The sequence below is a fragment of the Pleurodeles waltl genome, chromosome 4_1 (genome assembly GCF_031143425.1).
Source record: "Pleurodeles waltl isolate 20211129_DDA chromosome 4_1, aPleWal1.hap1.20221129, whole genome shotgun sequence".
Classification (NCBI taxonomy): Eukaryota; Metazoa; Chordata; class Amphibia; order Caudata; family Salamandridae; genus Pleurodeles; species Pleurodeles waltl.
In genome coordinates this window covers 261,038,248-261,059,782 of record NC_090442.1, presented here as the reverse complement: position 1 = coordinate 261,059,782, position 21,535 = coordinate 261,038,248, and the positions used below count along the sequence as shown (strand labels likewise).

The window sequence follows — 21,535 nt, the reverse complement described above, 5'->3', positions numbered from 1 at the left end:
TCGCCATAGCCATCCCTGAGGGCTACAAGATCACCCAAAGAGACCGTACCAGCAAACCAGGTGGAGGAATTGCCATAGTCCACAGAAGCTCCATCAGGATCTCAACCGCCACCCACGACGCCCTAGTTGCTGCAGAACACCTGCACTTTCAGCTATACATCAACACCAACACCACCCTGAGAGGAACCCTCGTCTACAGACTGCCAGGCCCCCACCCTCAATTCTGCGAATCCATCGCCGACACAATCAGCTTCTACGCCCTCGCCTCCATGGACTACATGCTCCTCGGTGACCTGAATTTCCACCTGGAGAATACCAGCGACTGCAACTCCTCTGCCCTACAGGACAACCTTGCCAACCTCGGCCTAAAGCAACTGGTCACCTCGCCCACCCACTCGGCTGGGCACACACTCAACGCCATCTTCTCCTCCAGCAGCCACATCACCTTCACTCACACCACCGAACTCCTTTGGACCGACCACCGTTGTGTTCACTTTTCCTTCCTGAAACCCACCACCAACAGCATCAGATCCCTCACCGCAAGTGGAACAAAATCTCTAAGAACCAATTCATCTCCCATGCCCTACCACCCAAAACCAACGACCCCAACACCACCGCCCTCAACCAATGGCTCGACGACTGCACCAACACCCTCGCTCCACTCAAGAAAAGAACCAACACCCGCACCAGTAAGAAAGCTCCCTGGTTCACCGCAGACCTTCAGGCCTCCAAACGAGAATGCCGGAAAGCCGAGAAGATCTGGCACCAAGAACAATCAGAAAGCAACTTCACCACCCTCAAATCAGCCATGCACAAACATCACCAGCTCATTTGGATCACCAAAAGATCTTTCTACAAAGAACGAATTGACAACCACCCACACAACAGCAAGGAGCTATTCAACATCATCAAGGAACTAACCAACCCCAAGTCCTGCACCGCCGACTCACCCCACTCGCAAGACCTCTGAGACTCCCTCGCCAACTTCTTTCACCGCAAGATCACAGACATACATGGAAGCTTCGCACCGCCATCCCCCACCACCGCCACTACCAAGGTCGACCCCATCGCACCCTACTGCACCAACGTACTGAGCGCCTGGACCCCCACCAACAATGAGGAAACCACCAAGACCATGAGCACCATCCACTCCGGCTCTCCCACTGACCCCTGCCCTCACCACGTCTTCAATAAAGCCAGCCAAATCATCGCTCCCCAGCTCCGGACCATCATAAACAGCTCTTTCAAGACTGCCATCTTCCCGGAGAGCTGGAAACACGCTGAAGTCAACGCCTTGCTCAAAATGCCCAAATCGGACCCCGAAGACCTCAAAAACTACCGACCTATCTCCCTACTCCCCTTCCCTGCGAAGGTCATCGAGAAGGTAGTCAACAACCAACTCTCCCGCTTCCCTGAGAACAACAGCCTACTCGACGTCTCCCAGTCCGTATTCCGCAAAAACCACAGCACCGAGACCGCCCTTATCGCCTGCACCGACGACATCAGGAGCAGGCTCGACAGAGGTGAAACAGTTGCCCTCATCCTCATGAACTTTCCACAGCCTTTGACGCCGGAATTCGCCACAGAGCCCTGGACTGGCTCACCTCCATCCTCTCTGGAAGAACACAAAGAGTCCGCCTCCCCTGTTCCAGTCTAAGGCCATCAAGACCATTTGCGGAGTCCCCCAGGGATCCTCACTCAGCCCCGCCCTCTTAAATGTCTACATGGCTCCGCTCGCCAACATCGTCAATCCCACGGCCTCAACAACGCAACCTACGCAGATGGCACTCAGCTCATCCTCTCTCTCACGAAGGACCCCGCAACCGCTAAGAACAACCTCCACACCGGACTTCGTGCCATCGCCAACTGGGAGAAAGCAAACCGCCTCAAGCTGAATTCGGAAATGTCCCAGATCATCATCATCTTCGGGCCCAACAGATCAGCATGGAATTACTCCTGGTGGCCTGCCACTCTGGAGTCGCCCCCAACGCCCACCACCCACGCACACAACCTCGGCTTCATACTGGACTCTTCGCTCTCTATAACCTAGCAAGTCAACGCCATCTCGTCCTCATGCTTCAACACCCTTCGAATGCTCCGCAAGACCTTCCCGTGGAAACCAGAAGAACAGTCACCCATGCCCTCGTCAGTAGCAGACTGGACTACGACAACGCTCCCTACGCGGGAACAATGGCCAAGCTCCAGAACAAACTCCAGCGCATCCAGAACTCATCCTCAACTTCCCTCGCCACAAACACATCTCAGCCCACCTCAGAGACCTCCACTGGCCACCCGTCAACAACAGAATCCTCTTCAAACTCCTAACCCACGCTCACAAAGCTCTCCACGACGCTGGACCGGTCTACCTCAACAAGCATCTCAACTTCCACATCCCGACACGCCAGCTCCGCTCTGCCAACCTCCCACCTTGCCACCAAAACCTGGAACTCCCTCCCTGCCAACCTACATATGACCCAGGACCTTCAGGAAGCGCCTCAAGACCTGGCTCTTCGAGCAGTAGCACCCCCCCCGTGCCTTGTGACCCTTCCGGGTGAATAGCGTGCTTAACAAATTATTGATTGATTGAGTTAATATTATTTTTACTTAACATGTTTAAGATTTTTCCAGCTATTCCACCTGAATCTCAAACACAAATAGTAACAAAGCATAGAAAATCCATGCGAGACAGTTAAACTTTTTAGTTTGACTGATTAGCCCAAAATCACAGGATGTTGAGTTGACATCTGTTCCTCAGATCCAAAGCCGGCAGCTCTGGTTGTTACGTCACATGCTCTTCCCTTCTCCGATTTGCTGCATTCTTACGTTGCAGTGTTTTCCTAAAGACCGTGTGACAGTGGCCCTGAATATGGCTTTTGATGAATTCAGACTGTATTTTTTATGCAACATTTCAAAGATCTTTAAAGAGCACTCAGTTCTGGAATTAAATTATCTTATATGTGCTATAGGAAAGATGAAAGGTGGAGCCGTCCCAAACAATAAAAATGTGTTTCTTTAATATAAAACTAATCGCTATACTATTGAGCATCCGAGTACTGCTGCATACAGTCTGCTTTATTACTATTAATTCTCAAATTGACGCCACTCATCATAACAGAAATGTGAAAGACAGAGGAACCTTTGTTAGACAATAACATCTTTTTTTTTAGTTTTTTTTTTTTTTTACTATAACACTTTCACACCGACGCCTCTCTTAGTAAAATAATGTAGTAATACTGTACATACTAGGGACCATTATTAGCTATTTCGATGTTGCTTATGTTGTCAGAATAAGCGGAGGCAGCCCTGCCAGATGATGAACAACATGTATTTTGCATCATAACGCTTACTAACACCTTAATGTGTCTCGTAATATTGCTGCATGTTGCACGTTATTTACCTTGACGTCAATACTGTATGTAGAATGACACGCTGAATAGGTCCTGCCACAATTCCAAGATGTAACTTGAAGGCTGCACGTAGGCATCTCACAAAGGACAGCTATGCACTGACTTTTTTGACCTACTAGAACCAACTAGGAACTAATTTATTAGTTTTCTCCAAGTGTTTTGGTCCACTCACTGCATTTGTGAGGGTTTTGTTCACTCCCCTACCACCACTCACAAGTCAACCCCATTTGTAATACTCCCACACAGACACAGCTACAGTCATATCACCAGGTGACCGGCCGGAGCCGCGTGTTGCAAGAGGGACAGGAACCTAATATTAGGACAGGAACACTTAAAAAACAAAGCCCCGCTTTGATAGGTAGCTAGTTTAATGCCTTTTCTTAATTCCACTTTAATTGGAAAAGATGCTGCCTGACGGCCCGGAGTGCCAGAGTGGATTAGAGTGACGGGAAGATGTGGTCTCCACAGCATCTGAACAAACTTTTCCAGGTGGCATCTGGACACCATCGAGCTCCATGTGCCTGAAATGTAATGATCCCATCAGATGGTAGCGTGTCCGGCTCTTCAGAGCTCCAAAAACACCGACTTTCATATGCCACCCCATGCCCTAGGTGCTGGGATTAACAAGCAGCTTCTGAAACACTGACCTTCAGATGTCCCCTCACATGCCAGGTGCCCTGACTACACCGTAGTTTCTACAACATGTCCCATTTTAAGGCAGCAAACCGACCGCTTTGACAGAGGAGCGTCACCCTAGCCAGCAGGAGCCACTGCAAACCTTTAACAACAAAACAGTAATAAACAATGTTTATTACGTTTTTATTGATAAAGGGACAGCCCATGGGCGATGACAGGGCCGAGGGGAGTGCACTCCCTTCAGTGCGCATGTGTGTTTGGCCGGCCGTCTCGGGCAATACCAATTGTGATGTATAAGTTATGATGTCTCTGTCCTGTCATGTAGTATTGTAATAGAAAAACAAGTCAATAAAAAGAGTTTGAAAAATAAAGAGAGAAAAGAGAACAAGATTGCTGGCATAGCACAGGAGAGTGGGGAATGGAACTCATTAACTGGAACCCTGACCCCTGTGGACAGGTGTTCTGTCTTCTAAAAACGTTGTTTTACAGAGAAACTGGCAGGTTGGCAAAGGTGAAAAAGGTCCATAGATTTCCTAAGGTACTGCAGTCAACATCTTGATGAGAGGACCCTGCAACAATGGCAATTTTTGTCAATTGCTGTTCGGGGAAGAAGCGATAATGAAAATTCCAAAGTGGGAGACCTATTAGGATGCAGGACATCAATTTTCGGAACCCTTGCAAGCCATAGCAGGGGCTATTGATGAAGTGCTCAACACGTTCTAGCAACATTGTCAGAAACAAGGAAAGCTAAATGTGCAACATCACTATAGTTTTTTTAATGTGCTGTTCGCACTGGAAGAATTTAGATCCTCATATAATCTAATGCTGAAAATGTAAAATAGATAGTCTTGAGAGAACCCAAGTAGAAAATCTAAATAAAAATCTCCAAATATCGGGATTTTACAATGGAGTTGAACTTAATAAAGACGAAATGTTGGGTTATACCTGTGAAACTATAGGGATTTGGAAGAGATCTGTGACTGAAGAGCTTTGAACGTACTTGTTTTTAAAACAGGGTTTAGTTGTGTACCTAGATGAGGAGTTCACTTCTTCTGCAGACGAGTGGTTTTGCAGGCGAACAAAGTAATTCGCTGAGTCCACGCATATTCAACTTTGACGAAAGTTTTGCTTGATGCGCAGGGTATTTTCCCACTGTGCATGGGGCACATTGATCACTGCCCGTAATCACGGTCTCTTGCGTGGCGGGTCCAGACACAGTAAAGCAGTGGCCCTAACTTAAAATCGGCAAAGGACCGACAGGTCAAGGGCTTTCGTTCCATCAGCTGAAACCCATCGGTTGCCCACCTGTAAATGGGGTAGGGAACCACAAGATTGGTGGACGGGCACCTGCCATTTTTTTTTTAGGAAAATGCTCCACATTCGCCAACCTCTACCTAGCTCACTAATCACTGCAGGCCATGATGCGTGTAAGAAAAATGTACCTGCTTTGGGACGATTCCAAAGTTGTGTTGTTTATAAAGTCATGACTGCAACAGGTTTTTCAAATGATGAATTATCATCATGTTTGGATTGTCGATTATGATGCTCCAGTAGAATTTAGATGATCCTATTATTTATAGACTTTCATCAATTAATGAGGTCGTATGGTAATACTGAAAATGCAGTCATAACAATTTTGAATTTATCTTGGGTATGTGCCTTTTGTTTTTATTTTCGTCTCCATCTCGCCATTATCTAATGTTTTTTAGAAATGCATATAGCCAGATTATCCTGTCGCGTGTATTGTATAGTGTGAACTGAAACAGATGTATGAGATGAGGAGATAACTTATTCATCGTATTAATAATATTTGTAAGGGTGGTTGTTTAATGTCTATTGGTGTACACTTTGTCGTTTGTATCACTAAATTATTATTTAAAAGTTACACATTTCTTTCGAGGCACATTGGCACTTACAGGCATTATTCTTTTCCTGTTCCCTGTTAATATTAGACATGATGAAAAGCTGCAGAGTAAACACAAAGGACTTCCACCTCGCTCATCCAAGATTCCCCCACCACGCCCTCCTCTTCCCATGCAGCAGTTCGGAGTCAGCCTCCAGTAGTAAGCAATAACATCTCTTGTCACTGCGGATATTCTGCAGATGATTGCTTTGCACAAATGTGATGTCTATTCTGTGTTGTTGTGCTGCTGAACTCAGATCGTCTTAATCGAATGTGGATGGAGTTGTGTACCTAACCAGGAGGCCACTGTGTCCCTTTCGCAGCCCTTGCAGTCTTCCTGCGGAATCGTTGCTGCTAATGTCTATTCCAGCCTCAGTGTTTTTTTTTTTTAAACCTTGTAGAGGTGATTACATGTTAACTGCAGCCAAACCATTTGTCTCCTGTCATTCTCAACGTTGTCTTCAATGCAGTACAAACATATTAAAACAGACTGACTTCGCCATAGCTTCTAAGTTTTTAATTTAGAAATGTGTGCCATCCCAAAGTTTTCAGTATGTTTGTGACATTTTAATGGCTGACATGTGACACTGAGGGACCCTTTTCGTAAGCGTAACAAGGCAGTTGCAGTTATAGTTTCTGACAATATCTATACATATTACATTTTTGATTCAGACTCTGACCCAGTAGCAGAGCAGGTTGCACCTCAAGATGGTAGGTTTGATGATGGCGAGGGGGTCAGCGTGTTCACCTTCATTTTACTCTGCCGAAGCCTCATACTTTTATTTCCATAACACCAGTGTGCTTTATACCTCTCATGACACAGAGCTGACTCGCCACATGGGCCACCAATGGAAGAGAGGGCCACATTTGCAATTTGCGGTTCAGAGAGCATAGGAGATGTTAGAGTTTGAGCTGCCCTTCGTTAAGACTAAAATAAATGTTTCTACAGAAATTCTGCAGTCTGGGACAGCAACATCTGTGCCCTTACATATACTTAATGATGCCCCCAAAGACACTGATGGCTGCCGGTTCTTGCTGACCTTTGAAAAGGCTGGTGGCCCGATATAAACCTGCGCCTGGTGACCTTGATTATTTCGCTGAGCACGCCACTCCACAGAGCCTTATTGTGTAGGCCTTGTCTAGCAAAAGTAATCTTAATCCACTTCCCACAACTCCTCCGAATAGAAAATTCAAAAGGATTGACACCTATAATAAATTAATGTTTTTTTTTTTATCTGCCAGTCTGTAAAGACAGTCTGTCTGTTTGGCCGATATACCCATGCACCTTAGGACATGGCAAGCCAGATCTTGCTGACAGCTCCCAAAGGCCTTGTGGCCTATTTAGCCAGGACGATGTGTGATGCGTAATATGTGGTCAAATATGTTATCTGCCCAGGTTTGGGTACCATGAATTGTGGTTGGTACCAGTGTGATCCTTCGTCGACATGGATGAAGCTCACTTGGTTCTGGGGCGATGTGCAGACTTTACTAATGGACATGCCCTCTGATGGGTTCCTCTTCTTAAGTGGGAAGATGGATGCTGATTTGGAAAACTTTGAAGATACTAAAGCGACTGTGCATTCCTTAGGGCTATTGACTACTGCCAAACAATGTCTGCACCAGTTTAGGAATTCATGGGCTATTCCAGAGGGCTGGCATATAGATAGCTTTCCTTCCCAACCAGTGATTCAACACACAAATCCAGCAGGCAATATGTAGGCCAGCAGGAGCACCAGTTTTCCAATGCCTCCTTTCCTGCCAGACCTGCTAAAACACATTAGTTTGTCTTCAGCAACACATGCCAACTAAGTGGAAAGAAGGAACCAATACTTACTTCTGGGTTGGCAATCCATCAATTCTAACAGAAGAGTTGTTCCCTACATTTTTCTCCATCCTGTTACAGGAGGTACACCTTTTGCTCTCCAAAGGTGCCATAGAGAGGGTACGGAATTCAGAGAAAGGCGTGGGTTGTTACTCTCATTTCCTTATGCCAAAAAGAATGGTAGTTTCAGGCCTATTTTAAACCTCTATTCCCTGTACACCTTCCTTTGGACGCATAGGTTCAAAATGCGGACATTGGCTCAAATCCTATCTGCTCAGGACTTAGACAACAGGATGGTGTCCTTGGACTTGCAGAACATATATTTTCCATATACCCATTCTGCAGACCCGAAGGCGATACCTATGGTTCGCGGTGGCCTAGAAGCGTTTTCAGCTTGCCTTGGTCGCCTTCACTCAAGCCCCTCAGGTGTTCACGAAAGTCTTGGCAGTGGTCGCTGCCCATTTTTGGAGGGTGTGAGTTGCTGTATTCCTGTAGTTTGACGACTGACTGCCAAATGGTCAGTTGTGAACTATATACAAACAACAAAGGAGCTGGAGTCCCACATGCTTCCCTCCCAGAGGCTTTTATCCATTGGAGCAAACCTGAATGCAGTTGAGTTCAGGACTTTCCCTCAACAGCAACAAGTCCAGTACATTCTGACTATGATTCTGAACTTTCAGGCTCGCTCCTGGATCCAGATGAGGAAACCTTTGAGGCTTCTTGGTCTCTTAGCCTTTTGCATCCTCCCTTTCAGCCATGTCAGGTGGTACATGTGAGCCCTACAATGGAACCTGAAGTCCCAGTGGGCTCAGCATCGAGGCCACCTTTCCAACATGATCCAGATCTCATAAGAGGCAGCTCAAGCTCTGCAGTGGTGGCTGCAGTTTGTCTTGTGGTGGGTCACTCTCCCTTCCACATCTGGAGATAACATTGGTGAGAAACACATCACTGCTGGGTTGGGGGGTGGGGGCTAGGGGAGTTGGAGATCAGAGGGCTTTGGTCTCCAGTCATTGGATGGCTCCACATCAATACACAGGAGCTGTGGGCCATTCGTCTGGCCATGGAGACCTCCTGCCAACCATCAGGTTTTCACAGACAACAAAACTTTCATGTGGGACTGCAACAAGGAGGGTTGAGTGGGGTGTATATATTATGTCGTGGAGGCTCGGCAGATTCAACAGGTCTCATGCTGAGATCTGTTGGGCTGGCACCACGTCAACACTGAAGGCTTTTACCTGACTGCACTCTGCAATGCTCTCCCCTGTGCACCCCAGTCTGGGTGCCAAAGCAGGGAGGCTCAAGGGTGAGGCAGTAGGGACGTCCCCAGGCACCCAACTAGGCTCCACTGGGTGTCACTCTGTTTGAACTCCCCCAACACCAGGCAGCGGTGTACTGGGGTCCCCCCTCTGTGCATCATGGGGGCCCGGCCCCAACATGGCTGGCCTCGAATCCACACTCCTCCAGTCCAGGCGTGGGCCGAGCTGAGTCCTGGTGTGCAGGACAGGGCAGGAGTTTAGACGGGGCTCACCACAGTAGTGCAGCAGGTGTGGGCAACAGGCTTCCGCCAAGCAGTGCCATGTCTATCTCTGTCCCCGCATGCCACAAGTCTGGCTCTGGTGCAGGTGCTATCAGCGGGGGCAACAGAGTAAGGATGTCCTCAGGCTCCCGCCTTTGCCTGGCGTCCCTCTGAGTGAACTCCCCCAATGCCAGGCAGAAATGTACTGTATGTCCCCCTTGGTGCTTCAAAGGGGCCCTGTGCCGACTGGGTAGACCGCTACGCCACTCACCCTCAGTCCCAAAATGGCAAGCAGAGTCCAGGTATGCGGGAGAGTTCCAGGACAGACGGAGCTTACCGCTGGGCCTCCAGCTATGTATAGCTGTCACGGCAGTGCGACAATGGAGGGTACCAGGCCTCCAGTCCGCTGCTGAGCAGTGCCACATCCGACTCTGCCCCCAATGCGCCTTAAGTCTGGAGCCAGTGTGGATGCAGTCAGCAGGAGTATAAGAGCGCTGCCCAGGTGAGCTCCAGATGAACGTCCGCTGGGTCCGGCTCCCTCAGCAATGGGCTGCCAGCTCAGTGCAGGCCCCCACTACTGGTGCTTTGGGATCCTCTGCCCTAGCCTTTAATGGTGGCAGGTAGGTCTCAAGTATAGGACGGGGCGGGATCTGTCTCAGGCCACCGAGCTGGTAGAGAGCCCCTCGCTTATGAGACATTAGGGATAACTCTGTGGCCTGCAGCTGATCGTCCAGGTGCCTGAGGCCTAAATGGGGCAGCCAGGGGCTGAGGGTGACAACAGGCAGGTTAGGGCTGCAGGGGCGAAAGGTGTGGGAGCCTCCAGGCACCACCACCAGCCGCGATGGTAGTAGGAGGGATCTTCTTCTCCACTTGTGGCTGTTTTGAGCATCAGTTTGCAGAGAGCTGAAGATGCTCCACAGGTGATAATATGTGGCACTCCTGGAGTCCTTATTGGCTACCTATTTTTGTTCTCTCTGAGGCCATGTGGTTGTACTTGAAGTGGTCTGCTGTGTCCAGTCATCTTTTCCCAAGAGATGTCTAGATGTTTACTCCCCTTGTTCGCATAGGGTAGGCTGAGTTAGCTAAGGAGCTTTGCCTGTCTCCATCTCCTGGCAGTGGATAGCTTTCCATTTATTTTGTCTGGTTGTCATTCAATCCTGTGGTCCATCCGTTTGGTTAGCATTGGCTGGGTGATACATGGTCACCTTGTTCTAACTGGTCTTTGGGAAATGTTTCTTGTGTATGGCTTGTCTGTTTCTGTTTTGCTTCACATTCTTCTAATAATTGGTCTGAGCAGTTGTGTGCTCAGTCTGTTCTTTTACTGCCTCCCGATGTCTTATTTTACAGTCACCATGTGATGTTTTGCTGTAGTGTTCTTAAGTTGATTTCTTTTGTTGATCTGGCCTCCTTGGAGTTTCCATCTGGTTACTGCATTTTTGTATCTTTTACAGAACTCTGGCTTGATGTTTCATTTTGGAACCTTAGCTTTTGGGGGTCCCATCAGTGTTTTATTTTGTTTCATCTTTGCCTACTGGTGCTCCATGGCAGGGCTGATGGGATGTCTTTTAAGTATTCTCTTGTTTGAGGATAGTTTGTTGAGAGGTGGTTCTCTAATCTTTTTTCCTGACCAGCGTTGTGCTTCCCCTATTTGTTTTTGTTCCATGGCCTCAGGATCTGGGTGCCCACTACTGATAACCAGTCCTTTCTGTCCTGTGGTATATTCGTCACATCTCTTATGAGATTCATTGGCAGTCTTTCTTTTGGTTTGTTAGCAGCCCCACAGACTGGGCCTATTTCAGGGTTTTACTTGTGCCTTCACCATGCACGTCTTGTGGTTGGTCTTCCGCTCCGTTATTGTCCTTCGGTTCCGTTTCATGTAGTGCAACTTCCACAGATGGACAGCTTTGTACTATTTCCTTGTATTCTTCCTTGATTGCAGTTTTCCTACTGTGTGGAGTTTTTGTTTTGCTCCTGTCTTGTCTGCAAAGCCTCCCTTGTGGCTTCTGGATCCGTTCTCTTCGACTTTCCTCCTTGCAGTTTAGCTGTGGGACTCCTAGACTTTAGGTATGTGAGTGTCTGGCCTTCCTGGTGACCTGACTGTTTTCACTCTCCTACCTGATTGCTAGGGATTATGCTTTGGTCTCGGATTGTTCCACTGCCAGCTTCTTCCTTTTTTTAGGTGCCTGATCCTTCTGTCATTACTTCTTCTGCGTTCTCAAACCTGTAATTTTCTTGTCCTGAAATAGCACTAGACTGGTTTCTCCAACTTGGCTCACTATCCTGCCCTGCTGTGGTTAGACTGTCTCTTGTTTTGTGGGGCTGACTTGTCTTGAAATCCTGCTGTCTGTGTCCATTCACAGTTGCAGACCACTTTCTCACACATTGCCTTAACCTTAATTACCCGATTTGTTCAGGGTGGGTCTGAGGCTTTTCATTTGGGATTTGTTCAGCTTTTTCTTTCGGCTTGAGTTTACCTATGATAGCTGTCTGCGTTACTACCTTTTTGCCTGCTCCCGTACTTTTGATATCACTACATTCTGCAGTGCGCACCAGAATGGGAAAGGGAATCTTGACCTTTCAATGTTATTGAGGCTGTGAATGGGGCTCAGTGTTTCTTACAAACTTTAGTTGTCTGGTACACACAGTGCTCTCGTGTGGTACTGTCTTTCTGCGGGTCATATGGGACTCCTTGGGTATGTCCTCTCTTTGGTAAGGAATGGGATGAGGAAGTGTAAGAGGAGGTTATGCTTCCTTTACTTATCAGTACTCCCACTGCACCAATTCCTTCTTCCTTGTCACAGTTGTAGTGTTTTACATCTCTTCTCTGTTTATTGTAGAAACAGCCACGTGCTGCAGATTGTTATGGTGGGGGTTCTGATGTTGGGGGTGCTGACTTGGAACGGAGGAGTTGACAGTTGCTGAGCGTCTCCCTCCCAGTCACAGGCAGTAATAACATTTCTGCTTTAACTTACCTATGTGCGTGCAGAGACAGTTTATTTCACTGGAGGAGAGAAAACCAGAATCATTTGTCAGCATTCGTTGGATTGGGTGGCTAGAGCCGTGCTCCGGTGCTCAATTGCGCTGCTTTTTGGACTCGCTGCAGTTTTTTCTGCGCTGCTGCTCAGATGGCGTTCCTTGTGTCCTGGTGAGTGTCCGACTGCAAGGAGGGGTGCAGTTTGTGGAAACCCTAGGTGAGCATTGCATGTCCTTGTGTCTAGAGAGCCTGCCTATGTCAGCACGGCTCGAGCACGTCCCGTGATGGAGTTACTTTGCCTGCAATGTAAAGATGAGCTGAACGCGGAAGTGATATTGCCTAGCATCACCTCAAGGAAGCGACCCGTGCTGTATTTACGTTGCCTAGGAACAATAAACATTGTCCCAAGCGCGTTCCATGCTGGAATTACATCGCCTGGCAACATGTAAACTTTGTTTTAGTGCATGTTGAGGAAGCTTTGCATTGTAGGTGTGATTCATGACATTCCTTTGAATTATTGGCATATCTGAGTTATTCTGTGTGCCAGTTTGGAATTAACAGCAACAGTATCTCTAAATATACATTATAGGAGGAAAAATTGAAAATATCGGCAGCAAAGTTACATCATTGTGCTGGTCTCATTAAATGAACATTTTATGATGAAAGGAAATTTCATTTTGCCGGATTTATTACTGTAAATTTAGTTTATTGTTCTTGTGGCCAGCTTATTTCACCATGAAAGGTTTTGCACCTCCAGCGTTTTTTCTTAATTCTCCAGGAGAACCGATAGCCTGGGAGGATTGGAAAGAGGATTTTGAAGCTTATGTCTTGGCATTGGGCGGTGATATTTTCAATGCATCTAGGAAATTGGCGATGCTCAAATATTGTTTGGGAGCTGAGGGCAGGCACATATTGAAGGACTTACTGGATCCAGAAGATGAAGTTGAACAAGACAGATGAGTCTGATTTGGGAATGAAACAACTCAATGTAAATTTTGGAGAAAAAAAAACTTTGTAGTAGTGAAACAGTTCAAATTTTTAAAAAGATGCCAATTACCTGGTGAGTCAGTGGAGAGTTATGTAGCTGGGTTTAGGCCCTTGGCATTGTCATGTAAATACAAGAATTTTCACGATGAAATGTTAAGAGACCAGCTGGTTTTAAAGGTCCACAACAAGAAAGTACAGGAAAAACAGTTGAATACGGAAGAGTTAACTTACAGATGGCAATAGACATAATGAAAAGAGTAGAAATAACAGATTAAGTTTTAAGAGTTTTCAGCTTCTACAGGAACAGTGAGTTCCGTCCATCTTCAGGGCGTCAAAGTAAAAAAAAAAAAAAAAACACCTAGTACAACTGTAAAATTAGAAGAAAAAAATGACTTAACCTGTTTTAAATGTGGGTTAAAGGGGCATATAGCTACTGATTCACGTTGTCCGGCAATTGGCCAAATTTGCAGGTGATGTAAAATTAAAGGACATTTTGCTAGAGTATGCAAGGGAACACGATGTGGTGTGAAGAAGGCAAAAGGGGTGATTCTGTGGGGTGTGATAATCAAGATGAGGTTGGTCAACAATTTACCTTGCAGGTTTTGGATGTAGGAAGCGTAAATGTGAATGGACCTTATTGTGTCATCAGTATTGATGGTGTTGAGGTGAGAGTGAATGCTGATTCGGAGGCACGTTACACACTGATTGGAAAAGAGTACTTGTCAAGATTTCCTGAACGTGAAATCAAGCCTCCTGATGTGCGTTTGGTAACATAGAGAAATAAGCCCATAGATTTGGTTGGTTACATGGAGGCTAAGTTGGAGTTTCAGGGCATGGGAGTGACATCCAAAATGTATTTTGTTGAAGATGGTGCCAGTCTTTTAGATTGGCCACAGGAAAAAGATCTTGGAATACAGTTGGATCCCAATCATCCTGAAGAGGTACTGAGGGCATGCTCTGATGTGAGTAAAGTGCAGAATTCCAATTTTGTGGAAGAATATCTGCAGGTGTTCAAGAAGGAGTTGGGGAAATTGAAGGGATTAATGCCCAAAATTATAGTGAAACAAAATGCTGTCCCCAAAGCTCACAGGCCGCACACTGTTCCTATTGTGTTGAGAGAACCGTTGCATCACGAATTATCAAAATTGTGTGAGCAAGGTGTGATTGAAGAGATCGAGGCACCTGAATGGCTACCTCCTGTGATTATGAAGAAATATCAATAGGGAGTTACGCTTGTGTGTGGACCTCTGGGATCTGAATGCAGCTATCTGCGTGGATAGACATCCGTTGCCAAATATTGGTGAAATGTTGACCACTTTAAAGAGGGCTAAGGTATTTGCCACACTACATTTGTCATCTGCTTGCCATCAGATTATGCTGCATCCTGAGTCTCGAATGTTAACGTCCTTTATCACACCAGAAGGAGCATACAGATTTAAACATATGCCATTTGGTGTAGCTTCGGCATCTGCCATTTTCAATAGGGGTATGCATCATTTGTTAAAGGATGTTACGCAAGTGACTTATTTCCAGGGTGACATTTTGGTGTTTGGAAAAGATCAGTATGGCCACCATTGTACTATGAGAACAGTTCTTGATATTTTGAGGAAGAGTGGATTGACCATCTAACTAGAGAAGTGTAAGATTATAGTGTCTGGGGTGGAATATTTAGGACATTGGTTAGACCAATATGGTATTTCTCCTAAATTGAAATTGGTGGTACCTTTGACAATGCACCCTCTCCAATCAACAAGGACCAGCTCAGATCTTTTTTGGGTCTGGCGAATTACTATTGAAAATCTATCCGAATGTTTGCTTACAAAACAAAGTGTTTGAGGAAATGTGCAAGAAAGAGCGATTTGCATGGTGTGATAAGTGTGAGTCAGAATTTGTCGAATTGAAAAGAGAGATAGCTTCTGCGCCTGCACTAAAACCGTTTGACACCAGGGATCATACCATCATCAACACGGATGCTAGTTCTGTAGGGTTGTGTGCAGTGTTGTTGCAAGTTAGGGAGGATAATTGCATATGCGTCCATACCTCTGAGAGAAACTCAGAAGAATTACTCCACAATTGAAAAATAAGATCTTACGTGTTGGTGAGGGTGTTAACTACTTTAGGAAGTATGTGTGGGGAATTAATTTTGTAATAAGGACTGATAACCAAGCCTTGCATGAAGTTTTCTCTACCAAAGGTGCTGTTAGGGCTCCTCCTAGAATAGCTCGCTGGGTGATGAGAATGTTTTGGTATAACCATGTTCTAGAGTATGTGCCTGGGAAGAAAAATGTATTAGCAGATTGCTTATCTAGATTGCCAGTTAAGGATAGTGTAGAGGAAGATGAGGAACCTGAGGAGTTAATAGCTGCTGTGGACATATATGTATGTAGTATTACTGAAGGTAGGATTCCTCATGATGAGTGGGTAGCAGAAACGCAGACAGATGCTGTTTTGCAAGAGGTTATGGAATATGTGCGAAATGATTGGCCTTCAAGGGAAGATGCTTCCATGGAAATGGAGTATTTCCATCAAGTTAGTGTAGAATTATCTATGGAAGGGAGTGTGGTGATGAGAGGGGAGCAACTGGTTGTTCCTGCTGTGTTGCATAAGCGTGTGATGACTCTTGCTCATGAAGGCCACTTGGGCATGAGTGCGACTAAGGCATATCAGATCAGAGTACTGATGGCCTGGGGTGGATAGATATGTGGAGCATCATATCAGAGAATGTGTTTTGTGTGCTTAGAGTCTCAGAAGGTTGTGAAAAAATCTTCCATTGAGTCTGACAAGTCTGATGGACCTTGGAAGAAAATAGCCATTGATGTCATGGAGCTATTGTATGCTTTGGGGAAGGTACCTAAGTATGCTTTGGTCGATTACTTTTCACGGTGGCCGGTAGTGAAGTTTGTTGAGAATGTCAATGCTGAACCTGTGGTAGAGTTTTTAATCAACTTATTTGATTCTGAAGGTGTCCCTGAAACTATTGTGTCCGACAATGGAGTACAATTTGTGTCAAATGTCATGACTAATTTTTTGAAAAGGTATGACGTTGAACGTATAAGAGCGTTGGTTTATTATCCCCAGAGCAATGGACTAGTTGAGAGGTGGAACAGAACTTTGAAGGATGGTCTGCAATTGGCAATAAGTAATGGAGTAGGTTGTTGTAAGGCAGTCAAGGATCTTATTTGGTCATACCTCACAACTCTTCACAGTGTGACTGGTAGATGAAGGAAGCATAGAGCATTACTCTCCAAGGGGATGGAAATGATGAAAGAAGTTAGAGAGAATGTGGAGGTGATTACGTGGTTCGGTTCATGTTGTGAAGGGGGGGGTAGGATCAATAAGTGTGATTTCCAAATATTTGGAGCTGTTGATTGTGGTGAAGGTGTATAAATATTCCCTATTTTTATGTGATGGAAATATGTGGAATTGTAGTAAAGTTGTAAAAATTCCAGAGTGCAACAATCAAAAGGTGTTCATCGGGGTTACCTCCAAATCGGTTGTCATGAAGGATTGTAGACGTGTACCACATCTGCGTGACAAGGCAATGGTAGGGTTGCCCAAGAAACTGGAAGACTTTGAAATGTGAAAATGTTTGAAATTAATTTGTATATCTAAAATAATGAGGGAATGGGATGTGTAGTGTTTTACACCTCTTCTTTGTTTATTGTGGAAGCAGCCACGTGCAGCAGAGTGTTATGGTGGAGGTTCTGATGTTGGGGGTTCTGACTTGGAACAGAGGAGTTGACAGCTGCTGCGCGTCTCCCTCACGGTCACACACAGTAAAAAAGTTTCTGCTTTCACTTACCTACATGCGTATTTCAACAGTTTTTACGGAGGGATTGATATATATATGGTTTCATTTGGCTGGAGCTTGGGTCTTCTCAGGAGTTGTGGTTGGAGGCCTTTGAATACATAGACCCTCATTACGACGTTCGCAGTCTTTTTACAAGACCTCCAAAGCCGCGGGTGCCAGAAGACTGTCGGTGCTGACGGTCTTCTGCCCACCATATCACAGGTACTGCCGGATTTCTGCCACACTTTGAGCAGAAATCTGGCAGTAGTCGTGCTGGCGGGCAGAGGCACTCAGGGGGTTCCCCCACCTGCACCACCCCACCAGTAGGACAACGCTTGCCATATTATGGGCCTGGCGGTGTCCTGCTGGCGGGGTGCTGCCGGTGGTGGAAGCGCCCCTTCCCGTTACCTGACGGATGACCTTCTCCCTGGAACAGGTATGGTGATTGTCCGACAGGGGAGGAGGGTGGGGGTTGTTTTGTGTGCGTGTATGAGTGTGTGGTGTCTGCATGTGGGCATAAATGTGTGAATGCATGGTTGTATGTGTGTCTGAATGAATGTTGAAGTGAGTGCATGTCTGCATGTGAGTATACATGTTTGGATGGGTGTGAGTATGCATGCTTGAATGCATGTAGGAATGTTGTGAATGAGTGTAAGGATGCATGCTTGAATGCGTGTATGGATGCACGTGAGTGGATGCGTGTATGTAAGTGTAGGTGAATGGGTGTATGCGTGGTGCGTGTGGGTGTCTGTGTGCATGTATGCAGGGAGGGGAGTTCTAGTGCATTCAATGCCTGGACTGTGCTGTACCTAGACATGCCTATAGCACTGATTGGCTTCTGTAAGCATTATATGAATGTTCCATACAGGTTACTGTTGTCTTTCTCGAGGATGTGAAGACATCTATGGAAGCTCAGAAGCGGGTGCAGTCTGCAGCAAATCCAGTTACACAGCCAGCAGGTAGTGCTAGAAATCGAGATGGTAAAAACTGAGCAGAGAGGAAAAAGGATGAAATGGCAGTCCTTCAAAAACAAGAAAAGCCTTTATATTTGCATATGTATTGTTTGAGGGGTGTTGTTTGTCTCCAAAATAACAGACAGCGTTTCTGTGTTGGGAGTATCTGGACAGTAAGAATGCACACGTGAGATGATTTGTTCAGTTCTGTTCACATAATCCACACCTTGTGACTAATCGTACTTGTATTGTAAATAAAAATTCCATCCTTATTGGTCTGAAGCACACCAAGTGCATTATGATTAAGTCTGTATAACCTAACCTAAAATCCTTCCTCTTGTGCAAATAATCTTAAGTTTGTCATTTAATGGAATCATGCTGTACATCCAACCACTAACAGATGCTCTACACCCAGCATGCCTATGTGGACAACATTCAGTTGGTTCTAAGGCTGGAAGGTGACCAGGCGTCTTTGCATTGTTAGTTTCAAGACTGCATGTTTGCCTTTGCCACATGACTGAATGATGATTCTTATGTCTGAATTGTGACCTGATAGAAGAGCTACTATTCAGAAAGGCATTGATTTGGAACTCAGACTGATGGCTGCTAAATTAGCTACCCCTCCAACACCAGCTGCCACTACTCATAACATAAGCATGCACTTCGACCACCAGCTTTTTTTTTCCCAAAAAATTGATGAACTCAGATTTATCTACTTTTTTATTCACCAGGTAATTCCTAATCTTCAAAGGAGTAGTAGAGGCACACATTACTTCCCACCTGGACTACTTTAATTCTCCGTACCCCAGGGCCTTTTTGCCAGATTTCATTGAGTTCAGAATGCTGTGAATGTTACGGCTCAGCAACGTTCACGGGTTTCCTCCAGCTTAATCTTTACTTATTGGTTGCCTTTTCAAAAGTGTCGACTCTTTAAGGTGTTGTGCTTATGCCACAAAGCTATTCATGCATCATGCCTCTATAAGTTCTTGTAAAGAGTTTTTGTTCGGTAAAATCCTGCGAGAACCTTGTGCTCTCTGAGCATCCACCTCTTAACAGGTCCTAGACTTTAGCAACTCAAAATCGGTGGTCACAATATGTCTGTGATCACTGCTAGAACTCGTATATATAATATAATATAATATATATATTGATTATCCGTTCCTCAATCTTCAAGCTGGGACCAGATACACTGCAGACTTCAAAGATTTTGCATATGTTTATTCATTTTAAATTCTTGTAACACCAAAAGTGCAGAAAAGAAAGGTTGCGTTTCGGCATTATACCTTCGACTGAACCTATATATATATATATATATATATATATATATATATATATATATATATATATATATATATATATATATACACACACACACACACACACACATATCTGATAGAGAATTCTAGTTGCACATTTCTTAACTTAGAATTTCCCCCAGGTGTCAGTCTGGATCCAGAGATTTTTCTCGAGCAGTACCCCTGCACACCAAGTGGAGTTGGTCGGCTCCATGTGCATTGTCGGCATCATGCGTGCCGGATATGACATTGCGGGACCTATATAGGCGCCACCTGGCATGCTGACATCAGTTCCTTTCTTTCTGCACCAGCCAGCGCTGAGCTGAAGAAGAGCTACTCCTCAGTCACTTTTTGACTGGTCTTTTTTGACTTTTTGTTGAAAATTTTTGGCTATCTACACTCCTGGTGCGTCTAGATGTCCCCACGTGGGACTGGATTCAAGCCCTGCAGATCCTGTTATCGGGCGATGTCCGTGACGTCTGGTTCGGCTCCCTGTCTCCCTTAGTTTCTGGGCGCCGGAGCGACCCCTGCTGCCGACTTCAAGAGTTTTATGAGGCTATGCACCTCCTATTTGGGCAGTCCTACTCCTCTGAAGCGCCCTTGGGTTGCGCACCGGCGGCTTCAGCTCGAGGGGGACACCCATAGATCCATTCCTGGATCCGAACCAGCGCAGGTCGTACCACCTCGACCTTCCCAGGTGCCAGTTCTCATGTTGATGCTTTTGATGACACTCATGCCCCCAGGTGCCATCGACCGTCACTGCCAAATCAGACACAGAGCTCGACCGGCGTCATGCCAATTCTGACTTCGACAGGGACCTTGCTCCCTAGGTCGGATCCTGACTCTTATTCTCTGGGGTTGGAGTATGGTGAAGATTGGATGGGGTCCCTGGACCCATTAGAATACCAGCTAGAAGATCCCATGGACTGGCAGGCTGACCTGGGTGAGGCCAGTGGTTTGGACACTTCCGCTGACACTGCCATGCTTTGTCCTCCTACCGTGGCTATGGAAGAGGGAGCGTCCTACTCAGTGATAATACAACGAGTGGCAGAGGTCCTGGGACTCGAGCTGCCTTCGCTAGCAGTCAGGATCAATATCCTGACAGAGGTCCTTCAACCTGGGGCTTCCTCTTCTGAACCCCTTTTGCCCTTTAATGAAGCCCTTACTGATATCCTGATGGGGACCTTGTCCAAGCCCAGCACAGGAGCTCCTGTAAACAGGACGAACGCCAACCACCTTTGACCCGCTCTAAATGACCCAGTGTTCCTGACACAGTATCCTGCCCCTGAGAGCTTGGTTATCCAAGCCTCCATGTCCCTGGGTGCATTCCTTTCCTCACCCCCGGATAGGGAATCCACAAGGCTGGACCAACATGGGAAGATTGTTTTCTTCCTCCATCCTGGCATTGCGATCCATGAACACCGCCTGCCTTTTGAGCCATTGCTCCCACACTTTATGGGACAAGGTTGTGCAAGTGCTGCCACAGGTCCAGAGGAGGCCTGGGCAATTCTCTCCCAATTTGTTGCTGATGGGAGAGAAACTGCGAAGTTCACAATATGATGTGGGCTGGGTACGACTGACTCACTAGGCAGATCGGTTGCATCAACTGACCTTGAGGCACCATGCCTGGCTGAGGATGTCTGACTTTTCGGGGGGATGTCCGATCCTCCCTTAAGGACATGCTCTTTTATGGCACCCGAAGCAGACTTAAAGCTGAAGTGCTTTGATTCCTGGGCTACAATCACGTCTTTGGGCCTCGCAGCTGCCCCCTTGCCCCTTCAGTCTGATTTTTGCCCCTTCCGTGGCTACAGAAGGGGCACACATCCACATCCGTTTCCCTCCAGCCACCATGCCACTCATGCTGCTCATCCTTCGTGTGGCCAGGGACATGGGATCCAACGTCCTTGTGGATCAGGGAGCCAGTGGTCTAGCCAATCCATCGTTTATCACATCAGACTGGTGGATTTTGCAAAAAGTCTGAAGGGGCTACTCCTTCCCCTTCAAGACTACCCCTCCATCCATGCCACCATCCTACGATTGGATGATGGAGGATCACCTGGCACTTCTGTGCGAGGCAGTTACGGCTCTCTTGGCCAGAAGTGCCAGAAGTAGGTTGTGGCTGTTATTCCTGCCACATTGCTGGTGCTTAAAAAGGACAAGGGCCTCTGCCCTCTCATCAATCTCTTCCTCAAGTAAAAGTTCACAATGCTCACTCTGGCTTAGGTTCTATCTGCCCTGGACTCAGAAGCCTG

The 21,535-nt window shown here is 46.3% G+C and overlaps 1 protein-coding gene across 4 annotated transcripts in view; it reads left to right on the top strand.

Annotated features, from left to right (window-relative positions):
• The window catches only part of ARHGAP8 (Rho GTPase activating protein 8), a 778,529-nt gene that overhangs the window by 528,127 nt on the left and 228,867 nt on the right, over positions 1–21,535 (top strand). For all 4 annotated transcript variants that reach the window (XM_069228274.1, XM_069228273.1, XM_069228270.1 and 1 more), the window contains one exon: positions 5,996–6,106. In XM_069228274.1, the coding sequence (XP_069084375.1) occupies positions 5,996–6,106 (111 nt within the window). The remainder of the gene's footprint in view (positions 1–5,995; positions 6,107–21,535) is intronic.